General features: G+C 38.6%; 1 protein-coding gene and 1 long non-coding RNA gene across 10 annotated transcripts in view; one reads left to right on the top strand and one right to left on the bottom strand.

Annotated features, from left to right (window-relative positions):
* The window catches only part of LOC105479405 (tetratricopeptide repeat domain 23), a 111,003-nt gene that overhangs the window by 58,140 nt on the left and 28,618 nt on the right, over positions 1–24,245 (bottom strand). The window contains 3 exon segments of the mRNA XM_011737337.3: positions 1,911–2,088; positions 21,127–21,252; positions 21,437–21,587. Coding sequence (XP_011735639.2) covers positions 1,911–2,088; positions 21,127–21,252; positions 21,437–21,587 — 455 coding nt within the window.
* LOC105479404 (uncharacterized) lies at positions 11,640–21,713 on the top strand. 9 transcript variants are annotated; one of them, XR_011626064.1, is made up of 6 exons: positions 11,659–11,793; positions 13,095–13,222; positions 16,892–16,988; positions 20,522–20,660; positions 21,008–21,097; positions 21,518–21,713. It is a non-coding gene; the product is annotated as an uncharacterized lncRNA (long non-coding RNA). The 9 variants fall into 9 exon arrangements; XR_011626063.1 differs by having other exon boundaries at positions 20,493–20,660; XR_011626069.1 differs by lacking the exon at positions 13,095–13,222 and having other exon boundaries at positions 11,640–11,714.

Genomic DNA, 24,245 nt, shown 5'->3' with positions numbered 1-24,245 from the left:
GTGAATACTGAAATTTCTCAAGAATCTGTTATTGGTTCTTTTCTCCCTCCATCAACTCTCCCTAGGTGATCTCATCCTCTCCCAGGGCAATCACTACGTGTAAGGGGATAACTTTCTGACCTATATTCTGAGCACCAGCCCCGATTATCTAACTGCCTATTGTCATTTCCACTTGTATGCCTCACAGGCATCTCAAACTCATCATCTAAAACACAGCTTGCCATCTCTCCATCACCCAGTCACACACCAGTTCCCTGGTAGAAACGGCACAAACATCTACTCAGCAGTCCATGCCAGAAACCTGGGAGTCATCCATGACTCTTCCCTTCCTTCTCTCCCCCACATCCAATCAATCTCTATGTCCTATCAATTCTGCCTCCTAAATCTTTCCTACATCCATCTACTTCTCTTCATCCCCACTATCTTCACCCTAGTTCAAGCTACCATCATTCTTACGTTTGGCTACCTCAGTAGCTTCCTAAGTGGTCCAGTTCTATGGTTGGCGCAACTTCCCCAATCCATTCTCTACAAATCAGCCAGAACAATCTTTCTAAAAAGTACTGGTTTTGAAAGAGAGCATACCATTTATTGGGTGTGTACTCCTGGGCATATCACTCAACCTCTCTAATTCTTGGCTTCCTTATCTATAGATGGGAAATAATAATGTTTCACGGGGTGGTAATCATGATTAAAAGAGACAATCTAGATAAAGTGAGAAAAAGGGGCACTCTAACAAACTGTGAGTAGGAGTATAAATTGTCAGACAAATTACAATAAGAAATGTTAATGAAATACTCTCAGGACCTTGTCACTGTATCTCATTTCAAATAACAAGAATAGATTGGTCTGTATCTTAAAACTTTTACAGGAAAAAATTATGAGAAAAACTTTTTTAAAAGTATCTTTGGCATGATACAATATAAAGACATAAAACTCACTATTATGGTTAATTTTACATGTGAACTTGGCTAGGCTATGGGGCCAGATTGTTTGGTCAAACACTAGTCTAGGTGTTGCAGTGAATACACAGTATTTTGTAGATGTGATTAATATTCACAATCAATTGATTTTAAAGGAGATGGATAATATCGGTGGCCCTCATCTAATCAGTTGAAGACCTAGAGTGAAAAACTGAGGTTTCTAGAAGAAATTCTGCTTCAAGACTGCAACACAGAAATCCTTCCTGAGTTTCCAGACTGACGGCCTGTCCTGTGGATTCCAGACTTACCAGCCCCTAAATTGCATGGGTCAGTTCCTTAAGAGAGACCGGACCTGGTGGCTCATGCCTGTAATCCCAGCACTTTGGGAGGCTGAGGCAGGAGGATCACTTGAACCCAGGAGTTTGAAACCAGCCTGGGCAACATGATGAAACTGTGTCTCTCAAAAAAAAAAAAAAAAAAAAATCAAAAACAACAACAAAAAAATCTCTGTCTCTGTGTGTGTGTGTGTGTGTGTGTGTGTGTGTGTGTTTGTGTGTACATATGCTATTGGTCTATTTCTCTGGAGAACTCTGATGGACACACTCACTGAGGAATCTTATAAAGTAGACTAGCAGCTAACAGATAAAACTCCAAGTGGCTTCAGGTGAAGACTTTAGAATGTAGAAAAAAGGAGTCCTTATCAGTTTGGTAACATACTCTCTAAATAAATATTAAAAGATAAAGAAACCACCTTTAGGGCATCTCAGGCTGTTTGTGGTCTGTGCAGCTACTAACAGGGGACCAGTATCAGCACTTGCCCACGTGGCCATCTGATAAGAACACCCTTGTTGAGTGTCTACTCTAGGCCAAGTATTGTCCTTATCTATAGCAAATGACAAAGCCAGACATTTTCAGAGCGGCTGTGCCACTTGTGTCTATGAAAAGCATTGGGTCTAGAACAGCTTTGGTAGCCAGGACATTGTAGCTTACCTGGAGGAAGTGGTTAATGGATACATCGTGGAGTCCCAGGGCTTGCTCTACACCTGCTAATTCTCTCAATATGGGTACACACTCATGACTTTTTTCACCTTTACTGATCTCAACATATTCCAAAGCTGCTTGATAGTGGGACAAAGCTTCTTTTGATTTTTTCTGACCTTGACACACCCTAAAAAACAAAGGAATTATTTTATTTAATAATTAAAATAGAAAATACTGAAAATATAGGTGAGCTGGTAGTTGGGATGTGACTCTTTGATCCCTGGTGTCCAGGTTAGTTTCCTTGCTAACTAAGCTTTTCCTCCAAGAACCAGCTGGGCACGGTGGTTAAGAAAATGGGCTCTGGAATCACCAGGAAGGTTCAAGTCTTGGCTTCACCACTGACTAGATGTATGACCTTCCAGTCACTCAGTTTCCTCATTTGTGAGTTAAGGATAACAGTGCCCACACTTCATTGGGTTATTATGAAGATTAAATTAATTGACATTCATAAAACACCTAGAATAACCTCTAATACATAGTAAGTGCTATATAGGTAGGTATAATCTGGGAAGGAAAAAGATTAATAGGCGACCCAGTAATACTGGGCTTCCTTTCTGTGGGCTTCGTTGCTTCACAAAACAATTGCTGAAGGAGCTTCACAAAACAATGATAGCAATCATCAAGGAAGGGATGCTGAGATGATAATAACTGATCTGTTGAGAAATTTTAGAAATTTCCCAGTACTGGGGAGGATGTGAAACACTCTCATTAACTGCTGAGGAGAATATAGTTTGGACATAAACTTTTTTATATCAAATCATACACATATATGTACACATATACACATACAATTTTGCTAATTCCAATTCTAGGAATTTATCTTGAAGTGATACTCTGGCAGGGCAAGAAGATATATATACAAGAACATTTATCTTAGTATTCTGTATAATGGTGGAAAAGTCCAAAGCACTTAAAATGCACCAATAGGAGACTATGCAAGCAGGTTACAGTAAGTACGTCTATACTGTGGAATGCCATGTAGCCATGAAAATTAGTGCTGATCCATATTTATTGACACAGAAGTTTACCCATTCTATATACTTCAGTGAAAAATCAGGCTCCAAAATATTCTGTATATCATCTCATGCATGTGAAAACTTTATATCTAATCTGCGTGTACACATATGCACAGAAAGATGGCAAAAGCCATTGCTATGTTAGCAATACTTACCTCTAAGCTGTTAGACTGTAATTTTACATTTCTTGTTTGTGCTTTTCTAAATATCCCAAATTTTCTTCTATGAAAATGTGTTACTTTTATATCATAAAAATGCTAATTTAGAAATTATAAGTAAAGGTGGCAGTGGGAAAATATTTCTATACCTTCTTAGAATAAGAATCTCTCATATAAAAAATGTATGCCTACATATTTTTTAGCAAACACAGCACATATTTAAAAATAATCTTCTCCAGAATATTTGTTAAGACTATTAGGAACCTTTTCTTTCATGGAAAAATTTTATGTGCAAAATTTATAATCCCTCCTATGTTGCCCTCCACACTAGAACTTTTAATATCAAAAGGCCTTGTGATTCCCAAGCTGCCCAAGGGAAAACTAAAAGACTACCAAAAAAAAGGTATTATTTTCAACTCAACCACTGGGTATTTTTCACACCTATTTTTGCTCTCCAAAGGAATTAACTGCTGGAAGTAAAGATACTTTTTGGATCTGTGGTCCAGATGGCCACAGTGGAATAAAATGCTGAGTGAACAGTTTATGAATCTGGATACCTTCTATAATTGTGAAGAGGTTTAAAAACACAGGAAGAATTCAGGGACTAAGGAGGGCTGTAGCTTGTAGAAACTTTAATCTGGGAAGGAAAAAGATTAATAGGTGACCCAGTAATACTGGGCATCCTTTCTGTGGGCTTCCTTCCTGATGCTGAAGGAGCTTAGAATGTAGTGGGTAATCCTTAGTTTTGTAAATATCATACTTTATATTTGAAGAGAAAACCCAGTAGAACCTTTGGTGATAGAAAGAGTCTCTGAAACATATGGTTGGTAAGAAATCACTTAGCCAAATACTTAGATTCTGTGGTAGACAAAGCTTAAATAACTAAAAATGGGGGTCAGCAAATTATGGTGTGAGGGCCAAATCTGCTGTTTTTATAAATAAAGTTTTATTGGCACAATGCCATGCCTATTCATTTACATATCATCCATGGCTGCTTTTGAAATATGACACAGTTCATTGGTTGCCACAGAGACCATATGGCCTACAATATCTGAAATTTTTTTTTTTTTTTTTGAGACGGAGTCTCGCTCTGCCGCCCAGGCTGGAGTGCAGTGGCCGGATCTCAGCTCACTGCAAGCTCCGCCTCCCGGGTTCACGCCATTCTCCTGCCTCAGCCTCCCGAGTAGCTGGGACTACAGGCGCCCGCCATGGCGCCCGGCTAGTTTTTTGTATTTTTTAGTAGAGACGGGGTTTCACCGTGTTAGCCAGGATGGTCTCGATCTCCTGACCTTGTGATCCGCCCGTCTGGGCCTCCCAAAGTGCTGGGATTACAGGCTTGAGCCACCGCGCCCGGCCTATCTGGGCGTTTAGGGAAAAAGTTTGCTGACCTCTGGTCTAGAATCTAGAGAAAGTTACATACTTCCAAAATGATTTCAGATTTTTTTCCACCTAATTTAGCCTAGAGAACTCAGACAATGCCATGGATATTTGAGAGAAGGAAAAAAATCTTCATCTTTTTCCTGTCTCATGTTCATAATGATGCAGTGTGCCACTGAAGTAAAGAATGGGTCCTTTGTTTCCCAGACTGCCCGTAAAAGTCACAGAAGAGAAATGAAGGAAGTACAAACACCAAGATAATTTCATCTGGGCAATGGCTTTTAAAGAAAGCAGTGTTTAAAGTTTAGTAATCAAGCTCATAAGTGAGCAAAAAAGAAAACAACAAGGCATGTATTCATTGATATATCAAAAATTCCTTCTTTCCTGAGATAGGACACTAAAGAAAAGTGTTTGGGGGTTTGTTAATAGGTGAAGACCATGGAAAACTTGTAGCCACCTACTAACTATCTTAAGCCAAAAGCACAGCATATCATCCCAAGTTAACACCAGGTCACCTTTTCAGGTCTCAAAAAGTCATCCTTCAAATACCTGACTCTTAGAGAAAATGGTATGGAAAAGAACAGAAAATGAGAGGCAGGAAAATCAGTTGTAAGTACGCGGGAGTAGAAAACCCAAATTGTAGTCTGAGCAGCCTTGTTGACAAAGCTTGGACAAGAACAAAATGTCTCGAATCTTGGTTTCATCATCCAAACACAGTGGTTGTTGTGAGAATTGAATAAGATGTCCATGAAAATGCTTTGCAGACAGAAGTACATTATACAGATTAGTATTAAATGTCTACACATAATCATATCTTTTACTCCTCCTCCCAACCTGCACACCATAAGCAACAGCCTCAGTTTGTTCCCATGTTGAAACGGGCTCAACTGTGATTTCAGCTCCACCCCAACACCAACCATAGAAGAGTTTGGAAAGTCCAAATAATAGGCAAAATCAGAGAAACTGATTGGAACTATTGTGCAAGTGAGGTGGGCATTTTCTTATCCAATTGAATTAAAAAAAATAGAATAATTTTTATAAGAATACATACACATCACTAAAAGTAAGAACACATAAATAAAAACAAATGATATATAAAAGGAGATCCCTCATACCACATACACCAAAGTTCCAAGTGGATTAGAGGACAAATTAAAAAAATTTTTTTTAAATTATTATGTATACATAACAATTGTATATATGTATGGAGTAGATGTAAAATTTTGATATAAGCACACAAAGTTAATGACTGAATCAGGGTTATCAGCATACCCATCACCTCAAGCATTTTTATCATTTCGTTGTGTTAGGAACATTCCAGTTCCATTCTTTTAGTTATTTAAAAATATACAATAAAATATTGTTAACTATAGTCAACTTATTGTACTACCAAACATTAGGTCTTATTCCCACTAATCACCTATATTTTTATACCCAATAGCTTTCCCCTCTTCATCTCCAGCTCCCTACTACCCTTCAAAGCCTGTAGTAACCATCATTCTGCTATCTCCATGAGTTCAATTTTTCTTTCTTTTTTTTTTTTAATCTTTTTAGCTCCCACATTTGAGTGAAAATGTGGTATTTTCTGTGCCTGGCTTATTTCACTTAACATAATGTCCTCCAGTTCCATCCATTTTGCTGCAAATGATAGGATTTCATTCTTTTTTAATGGCTAAGTAATATTCCATTATGTATATCTACCACATTTTCTTTATCCATTCATCCACTGATTGTCACTTAGGTTGAGTCCTAGGTTGGCTGTTGTGAATAGTGCTGCAATAAACATGGGAGTGCAGATATTTCTTTTGATATACTGATTTCCTTTTTGGGGGGGTATATACTAAGTAATGAGATGGCTGGATCACATGGTAGTTCTATTATTAGTTTTCTGAGGAACTTCCACACTATTCTCCATAGTGGCTGTACTAACTTGCATTCCCACCAACAGTGTATGAGTGTTCCCCTTTCTCCACATCCTCACCAGCATCCGTTACTGCCTTTTTGATAGAATGCATTTTAATTGGGGCGCGATATCTCATTGTAGTTTTGATTTGCATTTCTCTGATCATCAGTGATAGTGAGTTTGTTTTCACATACTTGTTGGTCATTTGCATGTCTTCTTTTGAGAAATGTCTATTCAGATCTTTTGCTCATTTTAAAATCAGGTTGTCTTTTTCTATTGAGTTGTTTGAACTCCTTATTTATTCTGGTTAGTAATCCCTTGACAGATGGGTAGTTTGCAAGTATTTTCACACATTCTGTGGATTGTTTCTTCACTTCGTTAATTGTTTCCTTTGCTATGCAGAAGCCTTTTAGCTTGATGTGTTCCCGTTTGTCCACTTTTGCTTTGGTTGCCTACGTTTTTGAGGTCTTCCTTAAGAAATCTTTGCCCTGACCGATTTTCTGGAGTGTTTTCTCAATATTTTCTTCCAGTAGTTTCAGAGTTTCAGTCTTAGATGTAAGGTTTTTCTTTTTTCTTTTTCTTTTTTTTAGACAGGTCTTGTTCTGTGGCCCAGGCTGGAGTGCAGTGGTGCGATCATGGTTCACTACAGCCTCAACCTCCTGGGCTCAAGTGATTCTCCCACCTTAGGCCCCAGAGTAGCTGGGACTATAGGTGCACACCAATATGCACCTGGCTAATTTTGTTTGTTTGTAAAGATGGAGTTTCACCATGTTGCCCAGGCTGGTCTTGAACTCCTGTGCTCAAACAATCTTCCTGCCTTGGCCTCCCAAAGTGCTAGGACTACAGGCATGTGCCCCAGTTCCCGGCCAGATTTAAGTCTTTAATGAATTATAATTCAATTTTTGCATATAGCAAGAGCTAGGGGTCTAGTTTCATTCTTATGCATATGGATATTCAGTTTTCCCAGCACCACTTGTTGAAGACACTATATTTCTCCCAGTGTATGTTCTTGGCACCTTTGTCAAAAATGAGTTGACTGTAAATGCATAAATTTATTTCTGGGGTTTCTATTCTGTTCCATTGGTTTATGTGTCTATTTTTATGCCAGTATTATGCTGTTTTGGTTACTATAGATCTGTAGTATAGTGTGAAGTCAGATAATGTGATGCCTCCAGCTTTGTTCTTTTTGGTCAGGATTTCTTTGACTCTTTTGGGACTTTCGTGGTTCCACACAAATTTTATGATTTTTTTTTCTATTTCAATGAAGAATGTAATTGGCATTTTGATAATGAGAGTTGATATTCTGAGAATGCATTAAATCTGTAGATTGCTTTGGGTTATATGCACATTTCAACAGTATTGACACTTCCATCCATGAACATGAAATCTTTTTGTATGTCCTCTTCATTTTCTGTCATCAATGTTTTATAGTTTTCATTGTAGAGATCTTTCTCTTTTTTGGTTACGTTTATTCTTAACTATTTTATCTTATTTGTTGCTACGTATTTTTTTTTGTAGCTATTGTAAATGGGATTACTGTCTTGGTTTTTTTTTTTTTTTTCAGATTGTTAGCTGTTGGCATACAGAAATGCTATTGATTTTTGCATGTTGATTTTGTATCCTGCAACTTTACTGAATTTGTTGATCAGTTCTCATAGCTTTTTGGTAGAATCTATAGGTTTTCCTGAATAAAAGATCATATCATCTACAAACAAGGATAATTTGAATTCTTCCTTTCTAATTTGAATGTCATTTATTTATTTTTTCTTGCCTAACTTCTTGGGCTAGAGCTTTCTGTACTATGTTGAATAAAAATGGTAAAAGTGGGCATCCTTGTCTTGTCCCAGATCTTAGAGGAAAGGCTTTCAGTTTTTCGCTGTTCTGTATGATACTAGTTGTGGGTTTGTCATATATGGCTTTTATTGCGTTGTGGTATGTTCCTTTAAGTAAGTTAAGTAAGTTCCTTTAAGTCCTTGTTTTTATCATGAAGGGATGTTGAATTGTATCAAATGCCTTTTCAGCATCTATTGAAATGATCTATGGTTTTTGTCTTTCATTTTGTTGATGTGAGGTATCATATTTACAGATTTGTGTATATTGAACCATCCTTGCATCCCTGGGATGAATTCCACTTGATCAACATGAATGATCCTTTTAATGTGTAGCTAAATTTGGTTTGAGGATTTTGCATCCATATTCATCAGAGATATTGGCCCATAGTTTTCTTTTTTGTGTCTTCATCTGGTTTTGGTATTGAGATACTGCTGCTCTCATAGAATGAGTTTGGCAGTACTGCTTCCTCCTCAATTTTCTGGAACGGTTTATGTAGGATTGATATTAGTTCTTCTTAAAATGTGTGGTAGAATTTAGCACAGAAGCTATCAGATCTTGGGCTTTTCTTTGATGGAAGACATTCTATCATTGCTTCTATCCTGTTACTTATTGGTTTATTCAGGTTTCTGATTTCTTCATGGTTCAATTGTAACAGGTTTTATGTGCCTAGGAACTTATCCATTTATTCTAGGTTTTCCAGTTTATTACACATAGTTGCTCATAATAGTCTCTAATGATCCTTTAAATATCTGCGGTAGCAGTTGTATTGTCTTCTTTTGTGTCTCTGATTTTATTTATTTGGATCTTCTCTCTGTTTTTCTTAGTCTGGTAAAGGTTTGTTGATTTCGTTTAAACAAACTTTTTGTTATATTCATCTTTTGAATTTTTTTAGTCTCAATTTTATTTATTTGTGCTTGGATTTTTATTATTTTTTTTAATCTGAATTTGAGGTTTAGTTTGCTCTTGATTTTCCAGTTCCTTATGACACATTGTTAGGCTGTTTATTTGAAGGTTTTCCACTTTCTGGAGGTAAGTGTTTATTGCTATAAACTTCCCTCGTAGTACTGCTTTTACTGTATTATATATGCTTTGGTATGTTATGTTTCCATTTTCATTTGTTTCAGGAAAATTTTTAATTTCATTCTTAATTTCTTCATTGCCCCAATGGCTGTTTAGGAGTCCTAAATTAAAAGAAAAAAAACTGATATGTTTGAGAGAAGACATATGGAAAAGTAACCCTGTGTCTTTGAGTAGGGAAGGATTTCTAATATGTATACAAATAAGAACAGAAAACATAAGTAAAATTGATCATATTAAAAATAAAAACTCCTGTGCATCAAAAATCAAGGCAAACTACACATTTGAAGTACACACAACATATGTAAACAGCAAATAACTTGTTTCCAGAAATATGAAGACTATCCACCAATTTTTAGGAAAAATGCAAATAGCTCAGTAGCAAATAAGCAAAACATGTGAATAGATAATTCACAGAACAAGAATTCCAAATGTCTAGCAAACATATAAAAAGATATTTAACTTCCCTATCAGAAAAATTCAATTAAAGAAACCATAAGGGCCGGGTGTGGTGTCTCACACCTGTAATCCCAGCACTCTGGGGAGGTTGAGGCAGGTGGATCACTTGAGGTCAGGAGTTCGAGACCAGCCTGGCTATGGTGAAACCCCATCTCTACTAAAAATACAAAAATTAGTTGGCTTGGTGGCATGTGCCTGTAATCCCACCTACTCAGGAGGGTGAGGCATGAGAATTGCTTGAACCCGGGAGGTGGAGGATGCAGTGAGCTGAGCTCATGCCACTGCACTCCAGCCTGGGTGACAGAGCGAGACTCCATCTCAAATTAAATAAATAAATAAACCATAAGATATAATTTTGCATCCATATAATTGAGAACTATAAGAAGCCTGAGGATGTTGAGTAACAATTTATACACCCTGCTGGTGGAAGCAAAAATTGTTAGAAAGCGTTTGGTAAACCCAGTAAAATTGAAGATGCAGATGCTTGTCAAGTAAACAATTCTACTCCTGGGAATATACCTCAGAGATAATCCTGCATATGTGCCCAAAGAGACTTATATAAGAATGATCATGAAAGTAGTGTTTATAGTAGTAAAATATTGGAAACAATTCACATGTTCACCCTCATCAAAACAGACAATTACATTAGGGGAAAGTCAGACAATTAAACACCATATGGAGGTCTAAAATGAAAAGACTAAAAAAAAAAAAAAAAAAAAAAAAAAGAAAAGACTAGAGCTGGATTATATCAGTTGGTAGAGATATATCTCAAAAATACAGATGTAATGGGAAAAAAGGAAGTTACAGAAGGAAACATACATATAAAGTTTAAAAATATGAAAATTTTATACATATATACACACACACATATATGTATGCTATACATATACACAGTAAAGGTACAAAAATATTCAGAGGAATGAAAAACACCCAATTTCAGCACAATAATTGCCTATAATGTATGGGAATAAAATGGTATTGGGAAGAATGTATAACAAGCTTTCTTTGATCAGAAATAGATTTTGTAAGCTTAGTAGTGTGTATACTATTCTTTACACTACAAAATTTATATAACAATACTACATATATAGGTGCCTAAAATATTTTATTAAAAAGATGAATATAACATGCAATTGTACAAAGAATGAAGCACATCCTGCCCCTCACTGAAGGTTGCTGTTGCAGGCTATTTCATGGTCCTGGTACTAACACAGCCAGAAATGGAGGCTATCAAGCTAATGCAACCCACAATGAGCCTTCTGAAGCTCACTGTGAGTACATTATTCACATAAAAGAAAAGGCAAAATGGAAAATAAAATTACTGTAGTTTTATAATATATTTAATAAAAAAGGAATTGAGAGTACTACATCAAGAAATAACTAAATTATAGTCTTACATCCATCTACAACTTACTTAAAGCATCAGTTAATTTTGGGTAATCTTGTGTGTTTCCATTTTCTCATATGTAATGTTTGAGAGAGCAATATTTTCTCCTTTCCATTTCTATCTACCTGCCAGGGATGCTTTAAGGATTTATTATCTAGCGTACCCACAATGTACTTGGTAGCTTAAGAGATACACTAGACAGATGAAAAGACAGAAAATTTTGAATAACAGAATGTGGCAGTATGTTAATTTGGCAGGTGCACAACTTAAGCCATGGCATATTTTATTGAAAGAAAATATATACACACTAATTCTACAGAGCACAAGAGGAGACACTATCTCATTGCAGACAAGTTTCAGATCTCACAGGGATGGAGACTTGTTTTAACAAGCAATAAACAATGCAATTTCTGGTATTACTAAGGCAACAGAGTTTCCTTTTAAAAGTTCTAGAATTTGGCAAGAATACTGAGCACCAGTATAAAGGAAAGGCTTTATGGGAATATCGCTGATCAGAATCTGATGAGAAACCAATCCCAAAAGGTAACAAATGGGATTTTCCATAGCCAACATGAGAAAAGAGTTACATCTGGGCCTCTTTTTATCACCTGAGACAATACAGGTAAAGGCTTTGCTCTGCTGAATGCATTGTGGGGTTTCCAGTCTACATCAGTAAATGTAATCTGTGCCATGGTTAGGAACTTGGACACTAGCATTGAATAGGCAGGGCTCTGCTGGGCCACTTTCCAGCTTCATCACTTCCCACCTGTGTGACCCTGGAAGTGACCTCACTTCTCTCAGTCTTAGATGTTACATTTGAACATGGGAATACTAACAGTATCCACTACATACAGAGGACTAAGGATGAAAGGAGATGACATCTGTAAAGCACTTAGCAAAAGCCTGACAGAAGGTGGTCAATAATTGGTAGCTGGTGTGGTTTTTAAAAATATTATCATTATTTTATTTATATATATACACACACACATATATGTATACACACACACACACACACACACACACACACACATATATATATATATATATTTTGAGATGGAGTCTCGTTCTGTCGCCCAGGCTGGAGTGCAGTGGCGTGATCTCAGCTCACTGCAACCTCTGCCTCCTGGGCTCATGCCATTCTCCTGCCTCAGCCTCCCGAGTAGCTGGGACTACAGGCACCCGCCACCATGTCTGGCTAATTTTTTTGTATTTTTAGTAGAGACGGGGTTTCACCGTGTTCGCCAGGATGGTCTCGATCTCCTGACCTCGTGATCCGCCCGCCTTGGCCTCCCAAAGTGCTGGGATTACAGGCGTGAGCCACCGCGCTCGGCCTATTATTGTATTTTTGAGAAGGGGTCTCACTCTGTCACCCAGGTCGGAGTCCAGTGGCATGATCTTTGCTCACTGCAACCTCTGCCTCCTGGTCTCAGGCAGTCCTCCCGTCTCAGCCTCCGGAATAGCTGGGACTACAAGTGCATGCCGCCACGCCTGGCTAATTTTTTGTATTAGTGATTTTGTATTAGTTGTATTAATTTGAGACAGGGTTTTGCCATGTTACCCAAGCTGTCTTGAACTCCTGGGGTCAAATGATCCACCTGTCTTGGCCTCCCCAAATTTTTGGATTACAGGTGTAAGTCAGTGCCCAGCCTATTATTTGATATATATTATTATATACTGTGTATTTAGAGATACATGATTATATATTTATGTTACATATTAATACTAATGACATGTTATTTTAAAACATTACTATTTAAATCATTATTCTTATATGTTTAGGAAAATGTACATTAGAAGGGTATAATATCAGAAAGGGAAAGATAGAAATGCAGTGCTCTAAAACATTAAAGCTTTAGGAGATTCAAGAAATAGAAAGCAGATAAAGTATATGAAAGTAACCTGTGCCATGTGGTTTTTCTTTAGCTTCCCTACATTGAAAAAAATAATTAAAAAAAAATCAGACTTGTGTAAGTTAAGAGCATCTCTTCAATCACAGAAATATAGGATTAGGAAGAGCGCCAGAGAAAACAAGCAATTTCCTTCCTTGTTAGGTAAGCAAAAAGTATTCTAGGCACATAGTGTACCATAGGAGGAGCTGACAGGAGAAACATGTCTGCTGGAGAAGAGCAGGGAGCAAGCAAGGGAGCAGGACTTTGAACATATGAGCATTTGTTACAGCCTTTATGCCCAAAAGACAGAAGCAGAGAAAATGCAACTCAGACATCAAGGAACCTGAGGTGATGGTAACAACTAAAAAAATTTTTTTTAAACGCTGAGTCCAGAAAGCAAAAGTTAGATGTTGAAATTTCTGACTGGACCAATTTGGGGATGACTATGGGATCTAAACGCAAAGGTTACTACTGAAGTATCAAAAATTCCACTGGGAAGCATTTCTGGAGCAGCTTATGGAACTAAGTAGAACCCCATCATCTTAACAAGGTGATGGCAGGTAGATACGTACTCTGCTCCCCTTGCCACATCACTTCTCCATTATCTTCTCCTCCCTCCTAGAAAGTATGAGTTAAGGGAGAAACCTTCCCCTCCCCTTTCCCTTTGGAAAACTTGTGTTAGAATCACTTTCCAAATCTCATGACTTCACTGAATCAAGAGAGAGCAAGACAAAGAAAATCAAGCTTAAGGAAATAAGCATATACAGGTTGGGTGCAGTGGCTCATGCCTGTAATCCCAGCACTTTGGGAGGCCGAAGCAGGTGGATCACTTGAGGCCAGGAGTTTGAGACCAGCCTGGTCAACATGGTGAAACCCTGTCTCTACTAAAAATACAAAAATTAACCCGGGCGTGGTGGCACACATCTATAATCCCAGCCACTCGGGAGGCTGAGGCAGGAGAATTGCTTGAACCTGGGAGGTGGAGGTTGCAGTGAGCCAAGATCATGCCACTGCACTCCAGCCTGGGTGATAGAGACTGTTTTTAAAAAAAAGAAGTTAAGTATGTACTTATCTGATTTTAGCTTAGATGATTCAGGAGAGCAAAGAAAACAAAATGTAGCCTTCCCAGGGTATAGGGAAAAAATGCAGAAAAAAATTGCACACCAAGGGCAGTCTTGAAGTACAAAACCTTAATATGTGATATAAGTACTTGATTTAAAATCACCTCTGAGATGAAACAGCAGAAAGCAAAATGTTCAATTAGATCGTAATGATAATTATAGTTGCCCTTTTCTTGCTTTCTTGCTTGTTTCTGAGGGTCTCCCATGCACCTAGATTCTTTAAAGTAAAATCTTTTTAATTGTCACAGCAACCCCTGGAGGTCTTATTATTCCCACTTCAACAGGAGAGGAGAGTGAGGCTCCCGGGAAGCACGAGATCTGCCCAAGTTCTACAGCTGGGAATTTTGAATGAACACTGATTTGAACCCAGGGCTTCTGACTCCAAAGACTACATTTTTTTTTTTTTTAAATAGAGATGGGGTCTCACTATGTTGACCAGGCTGGTCTCAAACTCCTGGCCTCAAGCGATCCTCCCATTTCAGCCTCCCAGTGTTGGGATTACAGGCATGAACCACCATACCAGGCCCAAAGCCTACATTGTTAATGACACCATGGCACACTGCTTAGAAATACCTGGGAGGTGTCTTGTTGATGGTCTGAGGAAATAAAAGTGTTTACTCATTCCTGAGTTAGTTCAGCACAGTCATGCCAGGCAAAGTGTTCGCTGGACAAGCTGTGGGAGACTTCAAGGACATGTCAAGCAGTCAGAGAGAGCTGGGGGAAAATCACATGTTCTGGAGCAATAGTCTCAACAGATCATCATCATCATGGTGCACAGAAAGATAATTTAAAGAGGGGTGTGTGTGTGTGTGTGTGTGTGTGTGTCTGTGCATGCATGTGCAACGGCGTATGCCTGTATATACAAAGTCAACTATTTCTCTCTGGGCTTCTATCAGTAAATAGGATAGAAAATAATTCTCGACACTGGGGATAAATTTGCCCATTTTTGCAAGTGACTTTCCTTACCAGATTTAAAGATATATAACTGTGCACACAGGAATACATGATTTGGATTCACTCTCCAAAGTTAACAAACCATTAATGTATGAAGTAGTGCTGGAACAGAGGAGAGGAAGAAGGGGAGAAGTTTCAGGCCATAGTCAGGGATGGGAGGCATGGAGCATGAGTCACCCTGCAGCACAGCACTTATCTGTCAGCCCAAGGAGAAAGGCACTGGGCTGTTGCGACGGGCACCATAAAAGGACAGGCAGGAGGAGGAAGAGGATACACTAAAAGATATCCTTTTAAGAGGGACATAGGACTGAGTGCAGTGGCTCACGCCTGTAATTCTAACACTTTGGGAGGCCGAGACAGGAGGATCGCTTGAGCCTAGCCTGGGCAATATAGTAGTGAGACCCTGTCTCTACAAAAAAAATAACATTAGCTGGGTGCAGTGGCACGTGCCTGTAGTCCCAGCTCCTCAAGAGGCTGAGAGGGGAGGACTGCTTGAGCCCAGGAGGTCAAGGCTGCTGTGAGCTGTCACTGTGAAACTGCACTCCAGACAGAGCAACAGAGTTAAGACCCTATCTCCAAAAAAAAAAAAAAAAAGAAAAAGAGGGACATAAATCCTATGAGCGCTGCCTGTGAAATTATCTTGGCCTTCCACTTCCAAGACCTGGCAAAAGACTTCACGGTTCAACTGTAACTACAGAAGTGCATAGACCCAAAACACCGTGTTAATTTCTAAAACAGATCGATTTGGACAAAATACATTTCAATAAGGAAACAAAGCAAAGTAATTGAATGAAAATTATAGTTTAAGCATGCACATTGCGGTGATTATATCAGGGTGAAGAATTAGGATGAAAAGAAGTAGCAAACTTTGAAACAACTTGGTTAAACACAAAAGTAACTTTGTAGAATAGTCTGGAAGATTAACTTAAATGCGCCTTGGCTATTCAGCCCAGATGTGTACAGAGCCCGCCATCTGCTGGCAAGGCTTGGTACTGCTAATTTGGAAGGCACTCAGAGGAGGTGCCAGAGGATCATTTACTCTTTTTCACAGCAACACCGCTCAATATTAAATACTGATATATTAATCAGGTCTCAACAAATGCAATAAATATTATATCTTGGATATCTGAATTGTGTATTTCCTATCTTATAAGACAGAATACCTAACTTTTGGCAGGAAGGGATTCTGGACTGGTAAAGCCCTCCCAGTCACTAACGACCTTCTTCCTCCTCCAGTTATATAAATGGAATCGTACAGTATGATTCTTTTGCATCTGGCTTCTTTCACTAAACATTGTTTGTGAGAGCCATTCAAGCTGTTAAGCTTAGGAGTAGTTTTAATCATTTTATTTATATTAACAGATCACATTTTTTCTGTTTTACTTTTGTTGAACCTTTAGGCTGTTTCCAACTCTTGGCTATTACAAATAATGTAGCTTTGAACATTCTTGGCTATGTCTTTCGGTGAAAACATGCATATGTTGGGCATATAATTTAGTAGTGATACTACTGGATCAAAGGGTATGCAAATGTTCAAATTTAGGAGACAATGCCAAATAGTTTTCTAAAGTAGTTACACCAAATGTATTTGAAATAATGGTATATGAAAGAGCATATCAGAGAACCACATACTTCCGAATATTTGGTTTTATTAGTCTAAAAATTTTTTTTAGCCAATCTAGTGGGAATGTAATAGTATCTTATGATTTTATTTATTTATTAATTTAAAGAGACACAGTCTTGCTTTGTCATCCAGGCTGGAGTGCAGTGGTGTTGCATAGCTCACTGCAAACTCAAATTCCTGAGCTCAAGAGATCCTCCCACCTGAGTCTCCTGAGTAGCTAGGACTACAGGTGAGTACCACCACACTTGGATAATTTAAAAAATATTTTTGCAGAGATGGGGGTCTCCCCATCTTGCCCAGGCTGGTCTTGAGTTCCAGGGCTCAAGTTATCCTTCTGCCTCAGCCTCTCAAAGGGCTGGGATTACAGGTATGAGCCACCACACCCAGCCATATCTTATGATTCTAGTTTTCATTTTCTGATGACTGATGAGTTAGAACACCTTTGGATAGGTTTATTTGCTATGTGGGTGTTCTTTTTTTGGGAGAAGTTTCCTGCCCATCTTTCTCTTTCTTTTCTTTCTTCTTCTTTTTTTTTTTTTTTTGAGACGGAGTTTTGCTCTTGTTGCCCAGGGTGGAGTGCAATGGCACAATCTTGGCTCACCACAACCTCCGCCTCCCGGGTTCAAGCAATTCTTCTGCCTCAGCCTCCCAAGTAGCTGGGATTACAGGCACCCGCCACCACACCTAGCTAATTTTTGTATTTTTGGTAGAGACAGGGTCTCTCCACGTTGGCCAGGCTGTCTTGAACTCCTGACCTCAGGTGTTCCACCCATCTTGGCCTCCCAAAGTGCTGGCATTACAGGCATGAGCCACTGCGCCCAGCCTCCTGCCCATCTTTCTATCCAGTTATGTGTGTTTGTTTAACTGATACATAAGGGTTCTTTATAGATTTCAAATACAAGCCCTTTGTCAGTTATATGTATTACACATATTGTCTGCAGTATAAGATACACGATGATTTAAATACAGGACAACACAGCACCAAGCAGAGAGAATAAAGAGTGCTGGCATGCTCAAAGGTCCTTGCATTGTTCAGGAAGTGGTTAAATGATTAATTTACACTTAGATTCTAATAAATCAGGGATATAAATGACAAACTCCATGGTAACTACTAGAATAAAAAGAAAATAACAAAGCCAGGCATGGTGGCTCATACCTGTAATCCCAGCATTTTGGGAGGCCAAAGTGGGTGGACTGCTTGAGCCCAGGAGTTCAAGACCAGACTGGGCAACATAGTGAAATCTCATCTCTACAAAAAATACAAAAAGTTAGCTGGGTGTGGTGGCACACACCTGGAGTCCAAGCTACTCAGGAGGCTGAGATAAGAGGATTGCTTGAGCCCAGGGAGGTTGAAGCTGCTGTGAGCCATGAACCCATCACTGTACTCTAGTCTGAGCAACAGAGTGAGACCCTGTATACAACAAAGAAAAGAAGAAATAAAAGAAAAAACAAGAGAAAAGAGTGTATAACCTGCAAATTAATGGGTATAAAATGGAATGACAGAAATATTTAATTAATCTAAAAGAAAGCAAGTAAGGAAAAAGAAAGGGACATAAAATTGGTAGGAGAAAAGGAAATTTAAACCCAAATAAATATTTTTTAAAAGGTATTGTAGGAAAATATATACTAAAAGAGAGCTAGGATATAATATCAGACAGAATAGATGTAGGAGACAAAAAAGGACAAGGTCAACTAACCAATAAAGTGATAGGTTAAGAAGATATGAGGCTGTTAAACTCTCCTCCTCTCACCCCAACAAAATAGCTTCAGGATATATATAACAATGCAATACAATTAAAAATCAGTAACATCAAGATATCTTGAAAACTCTCATAACTGCAAACCAAAACACACATCATTGAATAATCCTTGGACTAAAGAATAATTTATAAATGGAGTTATGAAATACTAAGAAGTTATGACAGTGCTAACGCTTCATGATAAAATATACGGAGTAGAGTTAAAGTAGGTCTTGGAAGGAAATTTTAGAGAATATTTTTGATATTTAGCTGGAAAAGACTTTCTAACCAGACTCCCAAAGCATAAATCATAAGGTGAAAATGAATGGATTTGAGTGAAGCAAAATAATAATAATTTCTAAGCCATGAAGAACACCATAGACAAAATTAATAAGTGGGCAATAGATATAAGAAAATATTTATATCATTAATATTTATAATATACAAGAAAACCCTGATTATCAATAGGAAAGGTACAGGAAACTGTAAAATAAAAATGAGAAGGAATACTAACAGGCAATTCATAGAAGGAGAATCCCAAGTGGCTAAGATGTATATGAAAAGTATTCAAACTCACTAATAGGAGAAATATAAACAGAACTTAAATAATTAGATAGCACGTTATATGCACCAGGTTGGCAAAGATCAACAATGTCAAATATTGCCAGGGGTGTGCTAGGAACCCACCCGCTTTGCAAGTGGGAATGCAAATACAGATGGGTGTCGTGGTTGGCTGGTGCTTGGTGCACTTAAAGTTTGTTTGTACTCAGTACCACCCCTGGAATATAAACCTCAGAAAAGCAATACCACCCCTGGGATATAAACCTCAGAAAAAGTGTTGCTTAGCCATATAAGTGAAGCTGTGTAAGAATGGTCATGGCAGCACTGCTGTGGCAGCAGAGAGCTGGGGACAAGCTGAATGTCTATTGTTAGGAGGATGGACAAACAAAACGCAACAAATGCATTTTATGGAGAATTATACAGGAACCAGAAGCAATGAACTAAAATCCAGGCAACAACCAAAACATGTTGAGTGGAAAACAGTAACAAGCAGAATGACACATATGCTACAAATTTATAGGAATTTTCTCTTTCTTTCTCTCTTTCTTTCTCTCTTTCTCTTTCTCTCTTTCTCTCTCTCTCTCTCTCCCACCCCCCCCGCCCCTTTCTTCCTTTCTTCCTTTCTTCCATTCTTTTTGTTTGAGACAGAGTCCTACTCGGTCGCCCAGGCTGAAGTGCAGTGGTGAGGTCTCGGCTCATTGCAGCCTCTGCCTCCCAGGTTCAAGCAATTTCTCCTGCCTCAGCCTCCTGAGTAGCTGGGATTACAGGCATGTGCCACCATGCTCAGCTAATTTTTGTATTTTTAAGTAGAGATGGGGTTTCACCATGTTGGCAAGGCTGGTCTTGAACTCCTGACTTTGTGATCCACCTGCCTCAGCCTCCCAAAGTGCTGGGGTTACAGGTGTGAGCCACTGTGCTCAGCCAAATTTATAGCAATTTTAAACACATAAATATGTAAAACAATACTATTTGTTACTCAGAGATACATACTTAAAAACATAAGCCATCATTAAAGTATTTATCTATGATGTGTGTGTAGGAGAATGAGAGAAAAAATCAGAAATGAAAGGAAAAAATTAATTTAAAAATCCATACCGGAGAATTTGCACAGACGAATGAGCTCTGCACTTGCAGTTCAAAAACCACTCAAGAAAAACAAAAGAACAAGGGGAATTGTGATCACAAAAGAAATACCTTTAACTGGATGAGTCAAAGTTGGTTCTTCCCACTTTCCATTCACATGGAAGCATTAGGTGTGTTCTCCTGGGGCCCTTTCCTAGCAATTTTCTTAAAATGATTCCGTGGGTTCTCTGAGTTGTCTTGGGAATCAACCTACACATACAATCTAGTTAGGAAGGTAAACTGAATTCTTCCAGGTTTGGCTGAGGGAAGCCATGTAGGTCAACTGGGATTCTCTGCCTCTTCCAACACAGACCTTTCTTCATCTTTTCCTCTGCACAAGTCCATCTTTCCAAAGAGTGTGGGCAAACTCTGTCACCCCAATACTCTGAGGAATTGGCTTAGGTTGCCCTTTGGAGAGAGATAAAAGTACTAACTACGCAGAACCTTCTCTTCATATCTCTTCCAGCTGAGTTTACTTGGTGAGTATGGAGTAAGGCGAGGAACAAAGAACAATCCTTTCATTATCATGGATTCAGATAGTTTAAGATCTTTCTCCTTTTAGGTTTTCATCATAAAAGCAACCCGTTGAAGCATTTTAGACCAGAGCAGGGCAGGGAAAAAAGGAATGGAGGGAGGAAGAGAAGGGTGTAGGGGCTGGGGGTGAGGAGGGAGAGCAGGTAAAAAGAAAGTCAAGAGAATAATGATCAGAACTCCGGGACCCAGGGTGGATATGAGGGCACTCCATAGAGAGTGAAAAGTGTCACTGATGGATGCCTTGGTTAGGGCTGCTCTGACATGACTGTGCTCCTCTTTTACTTTTACGCAGTGGCCTCCGGAGAAGCCATAGCCGCAGCCTCATGGAGATGCTCCTCCTACCTGAGACAGATTCTACTGGCAAAGAGCCTCCAGCCATCATGTAAGCAAAATCCTAAATTTGAAACTTACTGTGCAAATGATAATCTGATCCGTGCTTCAATTTCTATCCATTCTTCCTTTATAATCCTTCCACATTGTAGCAGCTCCTTTGAAAGTCTCTCTGCTTTTGTCAAATTCTCTGAAGCTTCCTTAAAACTAAATTGTGTTCAGGAAACTTTCCACTTGGTTCTAGATTCTACACCCCATGTCCTGAACTTCCTTGGTTCCCATACTTCCAATCACACTTCCTAAGTCATCCATCAGCATCAGCTTTTTACTTGGCATATAAGTATTATATGAATAGTATTTCTATTTGTAAAAGTTAGAGGCAAAAGGATACTTGTGAAGGGAGAGTAAAGCTCTGCCCATGGTATGGAAAAGCTCAATGGAAAACTTGAAAACATCTGTATTCTCGTTATAGGGAGGCACAATGGAGTTGGCGAGGATTTGTTTGGCTTTTTCTGCATGTTGTTTCGCTTGCAGTGACAGTCCTGTGGACAAAGAAAAAGAGGTCTCAGTTTCTCTTTCATCTCAACTGGACAGGAATACAGTTCTCTACACTCTGGGAATCTAACAAGGTCTCCTTCACATATTGTCAAATGGCACATGGAGATGTATCTGGGCAGCATGAAACACTGTCGTGACTGTAACAACCAAAGAAGTGTTTTATACCAAGTACTCAAGATAAATTTTCCCCCAATGGCCTTTTTAGAAATAAACAGAATGAGCTGGAATTGAACAACTTTGAAACTTCACCAATATCAGAAGTAAAATATGTTACATATAATTATAAGAAACAAATTGAATACAAGAACTACAGCATTCTGGGCAGGAAATAAAATATTCACGAATTTTAATCCTGGCTGTGTAACTGCAATCGTAATGAAATACTAAAAATTCTGAATCTTCAGCTCACCCACCTATAATTATAACGTCAGAGAGTTATTTTTTAACATAATGCATATCTGATATCTACAAAAACTTACAAACACAATTCCAGTGAGGTAACAGATTAATGTGTGATAATTTCGTATTCCTATGTGGTAAGAGACTAATATGAAACAAAATGGAGCAAAAAAAAAAAAAAATTACTACTAAGAACGAATTCCTCAGTGTGTTCCAGTGTTCCTCCATGGGCTTGTTAATCTGTGGGAAGGGAGGACTGAAGCCAGCAAAGCTTCAGGGCTTTGCACTTCCCTGTATTCCCATCCTCCTCCCTTACACTGACACCCACTTCCACTCACATACACACAGCCCCCGTCTTATGTTCTTAGTTACACAAAATTGTATCTCACATCTCTAAAAAATCCTGTCAAAATATGAAGTTAATTCTGTTCCTATGTCTATAAAACAGGAAGAATATATTTTCTAATGGAGAAAGTCAAGGGTATGCTTTTCATGTGGGAATTCTTACATGATATTATCTTATTACATATTTTTAAAAAGCACACACATGTATTAGTGCCACCTGTGCTTGTGATATTACACAAAGCATGGTGGACTGTATTTTCAACTGTGTCAAGTCCCTGAAGGAACCTGAACTCAATTTACTGGAGGCAGCATAGGGTGAAGTTCAATTTTCTCCTAAGAACCTTACTTTTGAAATCATAAAAAAAAACATTGGCTCTGAAGTCAGACTGCCCAGAATGGATCCCCTGCTCTACCACTTATTATAAAATGCTGGCCTCAGCTTTCTCAGCTGTAAACAGGGATATTAAAAATACCCACCTCTGAGGACCGTGGTGAGGACTGAACAAGGTTATGCATGGAAAGTAACATGATGCCTGGCACCAAATGAGACTTTAATAAATGGCAGATACTACTCTTACTTTAAATTGAGAAGGACTATCACGCAGAGAGGCAGCAGGCTGTATAAGAAAAGCATCATCTGAAACCCCAGATGGCAGGACAAACTGGCATTGAAATCCTAGGTCTGAGTCTTAGATCAGCTACTTATTAACAGTGTGGTATGGGGTAAGCTGTTCTAACTCAGACTCATTGTTTTCCCTGAATCTACAAAACGGGGTGGGAGGGCAGAGTTTAAACTAGATAATCTCCAAGGTCTCTAACAGCTTTGATCTGATAGGTAGGACAAGTCTATAATCAGATTTGGCCAAATTGATTGGATGGCAATAATGAATATGCTTGGTATAGAATATGCTTGGCATTTGGTGTTTTCCACTTCTATTGTTTTCTTTATTCACTGGGCCAACCCTGGAAAGTTAGCATCACCATCACCATCATTATCACTTTTCAGCCGAAGAAGCTGAGCAGAGAGATGCTCTTGTCCATCTTGTCTTAGGCTGCACAGTCAGTAAGTAGAAGCCATTATCACATCCTCGGTGTCTATTGTTTTTGTCTTCCCTGCACCCAGTCTCCCGTTTCCCTTTTGGGATGCCTGGCTCCTGCACATCCAATCCATGTGATTTGGCGAAGGCCTGCTTCTCCTTCAGGATCCAATGAAGCCAAAAGGAAGGTTTAGCCAATCAGACTACTCCTTGCCTTTGGTATACAACCCAAGTTGTTTCAATTAGAACCCTTCCCATATTCTAGGATTTTGGTAGAGGGACATTATTTTACTCCTGGGAATGCTTATAAGGGAAGCCTAAAGTTGCAGGCAGTCTTGCTGCCGCTATGTGGGCAAAGCCTGGCTAAGAATGGAGCAAATACCAAGAAAAACAGAGCCAAGCAGTGGGAGAGAGACAAACTGAATCCTGGTCACATTGTTTGAACACTGGATATGGCTAAATCTAAAGCAAGTTTTTCTCTTGCATTTTTCAGTTGTATGAGCCAAAAACTTTTGTTTATGTCAATTTGGGTTAGTCTTTTTAAATTTTTTGGTTATTTACAGTCAAGAGATTCTCCAATAAAAGTGTGAATGAATCCCATTCTGGGCCCCTATTCCATACCTTGGGTTTTTTCCTACAAAGTCTTCTTTGTAGATTAATTTTCTCCTAAGAACCTTACTTTTGAAATCATTAAAAAAAAAAGTTACAATATTTTTTCCCTTTTTCCCCTTTGAATGTTTACATGTTATATACTTTATCAACTCTTTCTAAAAGGAAATGGCTTCTTGGTATTTAGAAAGAAGAATATTAAAAAACCCCATCCTTCGAATTAAGTATGAATCAAATTTTGGGGAGAACAGC

Source organism: Macaca nemestrina, chromosome 7, assembly GCF_043159975.1.
Source record: "Macaca nemestrina isolate mMacNem1 chromosome 7, mMacNem.hap1, whole genome shotgun sequence".
Lineage (NCBI taxonomy): Eukaryota > Metazoa > Chordata > Mammalia > Primates > Cercopithecidae > Macaca > Macaca nemestrina.
This window is presented reverse-complemented; position numbering and strand designations above follow the sequence as displayed.